This window comes from Amblyomma maculatum, chromosome 2 (genome assembly GCF_055883805.1).
Source record: "Amblyomma maculatum isolate TAMU_Amacu chromosome 2, ASM5588380v1, whole genome shotgun sequence".
NCBI lineage: Eukaryota > Metazoa > Arthropoda > Arachnida > Ixodida > Ixodidae > Amblyomma > Amblyomma maculatum.
The window spans coordinates 81,038,990-81,044,989 of record NC_139345.1 but is presented as its reverse complement, the minus strand read 5'-3'; the positions used below and the strand labels follow the sequence as shown (position 1 = coordinate 81,044,989).

At 45.5% G+C, this 6,000-nt stretch overlaps 1 protein-coding gene across 1 annotated transcript in view; it reads right to left on the bottom strand.

The window, feature by feature from the left end:
• The window catches only part of LOC146199120 (putative chitinase 10), a 99,173-nt gene that overhangs the window by 30,670 nt on the left and 62,503 nt on the right, over window positions 1-6,000 (bottom strand). Inside the window, exons 17-18 of the mRNA XM_084592045.1 lie at window positions 811-814; window positions 661-742 (exon numbers count right to left, since the gene is read on the bottom strand). Of these exons, the coding sequence (XP_084448171.1) occupies window positions 661-742; window positions 811-814 (86 nt within the window). The remainder of the gene's footprint in view (window positions 1-660; window positions 743-810; window positions 815-6,000) is intronic.

Sequence of the window (6,000 nt, the reverse complement as noted above, 5' to 3'; positions counted from 1 at the left end):
TAAAACACTATGCACTATAATGAAAGCTTTTAATCCACCGATGGCAAAGCCACGCCCCGGCGACTCATCCCCAGCGTCTTAGGAGCGCTTGCTCATTATAAAGCTAGGTGGCGCAGTGTGTCAAATTTTAGGCGCTCCGTTAAGCAGCGCAGATTCCGTACAAACCCTCTCTTCTATTAGCCGATTTAGCGGGCGGCAGGGCTGGCAACCCTGTAATGTGGCAGCCGCGATAACGTGCGTTTGTAAACTAAAAGCACAAAAGAAAGTTATTTCAGGTGGTCTGCCATTACCTTGTAGATTTCGCTCATATTTTTTAAATCCAAGAAATATTATGCTCCGCCGCGGTGGCTCAGCGACTGGTGAACCCAAGGATACGGGATTGAGTCTTAGCTCCGGTAGCCGTTTTTCGGGAAGGAGCCTATGTGCTGTGCAATTTCAGTCCACGTTAAAGAACCCCAGGGCGTCGAATTTTCCGGAGACCTCCACTATATCGTTTCTCATAGCCTCAGTGAGTTTTGGACGTTAAACCTCATCAACCAAACCTAACCAAAAAAATATATTACGTGGTTACTGCTACAAAGTTAGCAATTAACCCAGTGTCGTCACAAATCGCCTGCGCGTCTGACCGAGAATCACTAGCATTCGCAATTATGTGATCACCAGATTCGGCCAGCAGCTTCTCACTACTGCGAACGCCTGCGCTGATTCTGATCACTACGCAGGTTGAAGCAAAAAGCGATCGCTGCACAGACCAATAAAAGCACAAGGAAAGCTCACACCCACTTTTTCACGCCTTAGGAAACAGCTTACCTCCCTGCGCACAACAGTGCAACCGTTGACAAAATAATACTTGTTCGTAGTGACACATCGAGCATTTCACGGATCTGAAAATCCCGCCGCGGTGGCTAAGTAGTTAGCGCGCCGGATTACTGAATCAAAGGACGCGGTTATTAATCCCGGTTCGACGGCAGCATTTCGATGGAGGCCAAGATCTAGGCGCCCATAATCTGCGCGATGTCAGCAAACTTTAAAGTACCTCAGATTATCCAAATTTCCAGAGTTCTCCACTGCGGTGTCGGTGTCTCTCTATACCTGAGTCGCTTTGGGATGTTCAACCCGATAACCCATAAATCACAGATGGCACAGACTGCAGATTACACACAGAATTAATTTGCCTGCAATTAGTGATGGGTAGATGTAGGCATGTCCTCAAACACGAAATGAACACGACCACGAAGATCGGAGGGGCCTTTGAGGTCAAAATCTACGATAGCGAATTACAGGACCGCTGTCCAAAGTATGGTATTATTAACAGAAAAGCCCAATTCTTCGATGGGGTATACAGTATATACAGTCTCTGCAAAATACTACAGCGATATTACAGAGCCTCCGTCACGTGTCTTTGCGGAATCAAGAGGTCACACATGTTGAACTCCAATTTATGTGTGGTCACGCGGTAGTAAAGAAATTATTTCTAATCATGGAATTGTATTATAATCGCCTTGTTTGCATTGCTCTAGCTTTGAACCTGAGAGTGGCGGAAAAACGGACGACAAAAAGCCAAATTTAAGTAGTAAGAGCTGACGCTCTTAAAATACCAATCAAAGCTATCTTATGCTCCCCTTCGAAAGCCAAGGTCCTTCCTTGCTCGCTACTCTGGTATCCGGTCCTGGACGGTGACATCAGCAGCCGAAACGTCATCCACGGGTTCTTCTCTCTGACTGAGGAGGGGAGAGTGGGTGGAAAACACTAACTGTGTTATCTGCTGGCTGCGCGCTTCTGTCTTGTCTGTTTACTTGTCGCGCACCCGGAGCCCCTTCTCCACGACCGTTCTTTGTACGACGCCATTCCTGCAGCCTTCACTTCGTTCGCATAACTATGGAATCATAACATAACCGACCACTCTGCACCGCACTGCACAACACGCTTTCCGCCAAATGCGGAGGAGGGAGGCGAATTTGGTTTGCGAAGGCTGAGCGGCAAGGCAAGAGAGTGAAAAACGCTTGCGAGGGAACGGAAGGAAATAAACTCAGCAGAATCGATTTATTGCGGTAGCTGTTTTGCGCTACTAATTACTCTTTTAAAAAATGTTTGCGGGCTTGCAAGTCACCGAAGACAAAAATATTTTGGATCGAAAGGGGGACCATGGCCCTTTAAAAATTGTTGGGGTGCTTTTAGCTTCGAGCCGCGCTACGTTATGGCGGCTGCTGCAATTGCATTTGTTTGGTTGTCCAAACAATTTTTCTCCTCATCTTTTCCTGCTAGCTCATATCCCTCGCCAAGTTCACACATTATGGCATGCAGGGGACAATGTTGTTCTTGTTGTTGTCCTCTAATGTGATGGCACATACCCACACAGGAGGATCGGCCAAGAATTGGGGTGCAGAGATATTAGATTTTGAGATGTATAACTACATCGGAAAAATAAAAACATAGAAAATAAAAGCTAGGGAATAGAAAAGGGGACAATGGTCCTGAAGTGAAATTCGATTTTCTTCCTCTCTTAAAAGCGCTTTGGAACGTAGCGCCTCTGCTGCATAACTTTGCCTCTTTCAGATGTCTGCGCGATGCCATTATGATTCTGTGTCACAGCGAAGCTAGTGTTGGTTTTGCCATCGCAGTCGCGACTGAGAAATCCGGATTGCTTCAGGCGGCAGATGAGCGAGCAGCGAGGGTATGACGTCACACGCGACGTGAATGGCGGCGGCACTCGGTGACAGCGGCTATCGCTCTGTGGCTTTCAGGGGGCTAGGCACTGTGCGCATGTCACGAGCTCTCCGCTGGATGGGTGTGCCGAAAATAGAGTTCGTATTAGGAAGAGAAGAAAAGATTCCCCTAAATTGACAGCTTTGGAGTCCAAAGCACCTCTGCAGTTCTTTGTTGCCTTGATAAACTATGCCTTTTTTTAGTGAAGCTGTTTTCAATGCTTTAAAAGCCCAGCCCATAAATCCCCTTTTGGGGATATCTGCGGTAGATCTGTGAATGAGGTCGGGTCGCAACCCGAAAGCCGGTATCCGGCTCGGCCTACGATCCGGGCTCGTATCGCTCTCAAGCCTCCATCCTCGGGCTCAGGCCAGGCCTGGGACAGAATATAATTTTCTCGGATGGGTCGCCAGCCCAGCCGGACTCCCCAATCCTAAGTGCTCGTAAGAGTGCGTGCGTGCGCGCTTGTACGGTCTTACCGCCTCCGATTAATTATCTCCATATATCTACGTAACTTGTTTGGCGTCGGTTGCGGTTTCTGCTTGGATGTATACTAATGAATCACGAATGGGTGGCAATTATATTTGAAACAGTACAAAAAAGCGATTAGAATCATAAGAAGCAAGAATTCCTAAATGAACAATCAAGCTAGTTTGTATGGACGCCTCGGCGTTTTGCGGTAGCTATGATGTTCGGACAGATTTTCGTTCGGTTCGTTTGGTGAGCTCAAAAAAAAAACTCCTTGATTACTTTACATTACAACTTCTTGTAACCGCATTGACACCAAAGAAATAAAACTCTATTTTTGCTTTCAGCGCTTTTGCGTTACGCACAACCATTTCTTTTCCATCTACTCTGATAGCATTTGACTCGCGCTCATTTCTGAAACGAGTCCATACTCAGCACTTCGTAATTTGAAATGTACCATACTTTGCCACATTAAAGGGAGGGCGCCACAAGTGCTGCAGCTCAATAAGTAAATAAGAAATAACTAAAACCCTGACAGAAGTTGATGCTTGATAATCTAGTGCTTGATTTATTTTTTTATCATTTGGGCATTAATTTTCTTTTCCATATCGAGAACATTCCTAACTACAGTTTCGACATTTGACATTTTTCTCTAGTGTCTCCTAGCTGCCTAAGAGGCTGAAAAGATGAATTGTTTCTGGTGCATTGTGCTTTTCGGCGAGTAGCAAGGTGGAGGGGGAGGGACAGATTTACATCACATCACGTTGTACATGAAGGGCTCAAGCGCACTCACTGTATCGGGGGTCGTTTGGATTTTTTAAGCCAACCGGAGTCCGCTGCAGGCGACGATGTGGCGGCAACGCAAACAGTGAACGGGGCTCGTCGATCCAGCACCAGTCACAGTGTGTGTGCGTGCGCCAAAATAAACCTGACGAGCCCGCACACATTCGCAAACAGCAGTGCTTCTTCAAAGGAATAAAAATTCAACCCACGCTCACCGAGCGCTCTAAAAAGCACCTTAAAGGCAGGAACTTAAAAATACTTGACGGAGGAACTGGTATCGGTTCACGAAAGCATCAAACTATTCTCTACGAGGGAGATGAGGGGTGGCCGTAAATATCTCTGTGGAGAAATATTTCTCTCGGAGGCAGCTATTTCGGCTTCAATTTTCGAAGGTAGGCTTGCTCATTTTTCTTGTCACCTTCACACGAAGGAGGTAGATTGTGTGTTCAGTCGTTGCGCCTTTTCGTAGAAAGAATTGTGGTCATGCTTGTTCCATCTGCGTCGACTCGAAGTCGTGTTTCTCGTGGGATCGTCCATGATGTGAAGGGTTTCTGACACTATTTGTCCCTAGGTATGGCTGAGAATGAGAGGAGAAAAAGAAACTAAAAATGGAAATGGTATTTCCCAGCTTCGCAGTAAAGAAGCTATTGAAAAGAACGAATTGGAGGCATTGCGGTCTCTGAACAGCACTTCACAATGGCAGTATGTGTTTTCAGGAAGTAATCAGCAAGCTCTACTGAAGAAAGGGGCCGCTTCCCCAAGTTTTAGCTAATGCACTTAGAGCTGAAAACCTTCTTCGACAAGAAGAATGCGCGGCTTACCATTGCATGCCTTATGTCCCTCAATACGTACACTTCCAGAGGAAGGTGTGCGGAAATAAATAAATGCGCTAGAGCGTTTTCGGCAGCTGTAATATAGTAGACAGCAACGCTATATTTTTTTTTAAATACTTCTAACTACTCAGCATCATCAGCTCGGCTGAGTCTAGTGCGCAAGGAAAAAACTCACAAACGGTTCTCAAATTAGCCCGCTTTTTTCCAGTGGCACAGTGCTATTCGCACAAATTTCCTTATCTTGACTGTCTGTGTATACCTCACTGCCCGCAGCCCCTCTTCATTCTCCGCGTTAGCGCTATTTATTTGATGTGCTTGCTCCACATCAAGTTCCCACATTTTATTTTCGAATCTAGGCGGGCTGGTTGTAGACCTGAGTTTATTATTTGGCTCCTGCACCTCTTTTTTATTAGCTCCTCCATACCCTAAGCCACGCTGGGCGCATATTATTAGGTCGATCTTATTTTTTGCTCTATCTCTTCCGTCAATTCTGCGTCCTATTCCTGTTCTCATGTACTAGAAAGGGTATAAATAATTATACTTTCTATTTTCAGCATATTCCTTGTGTACATTATTAGCATACGCGAGGAACCCGCCCGCATGGGGAACACAGCCCCTACGTTTGGTGCCAAAAAAAAAATTCGTTTACTCACCGTTTTTGCGGAGAGCAATATGTGAATGGTGGTACTGATTGCTATTCCACAGCTTTCTATAAGCATCAAAACAAATACGGCATTCTACAAAGAGTCATCTGTGAAATGTTAAATACTTTTGTGTCTCAGCCTACCGGACAAAGAGGTGATAATATTATTTAGCGAGGAATAAGAGAACCAGTGCCAACCCATTCCCGGTTTTTGTGATTCCTTTTTTTTTTTTTTATGAACAAGAGGTTTCTATGATCCACCAGCCACATTAATGATTGTAACATAACGAGGTTGAATTTTAACCTCAGTGTTGCCATTTTGGCTAGAGTGAACGCTTTTGTGTGATCATCGGATAGAACATCGATCCGCTGTTAATGTTTTATGCAAAAAATTTGTCTCTCTTTTTTGTCACTGTGCCGCGCCGAACGCAAAAGCCATTGTAAATGCGACCATTGTTTTGTATGAATGCTGATTCCGTCCGAATGAAGTATTTGCTCGAGCGGCATAATTATCTGCCGCGCATTACCACTGCAATCGCTTTTGTACAGGCGGGCTCTTCAATCGCTTAT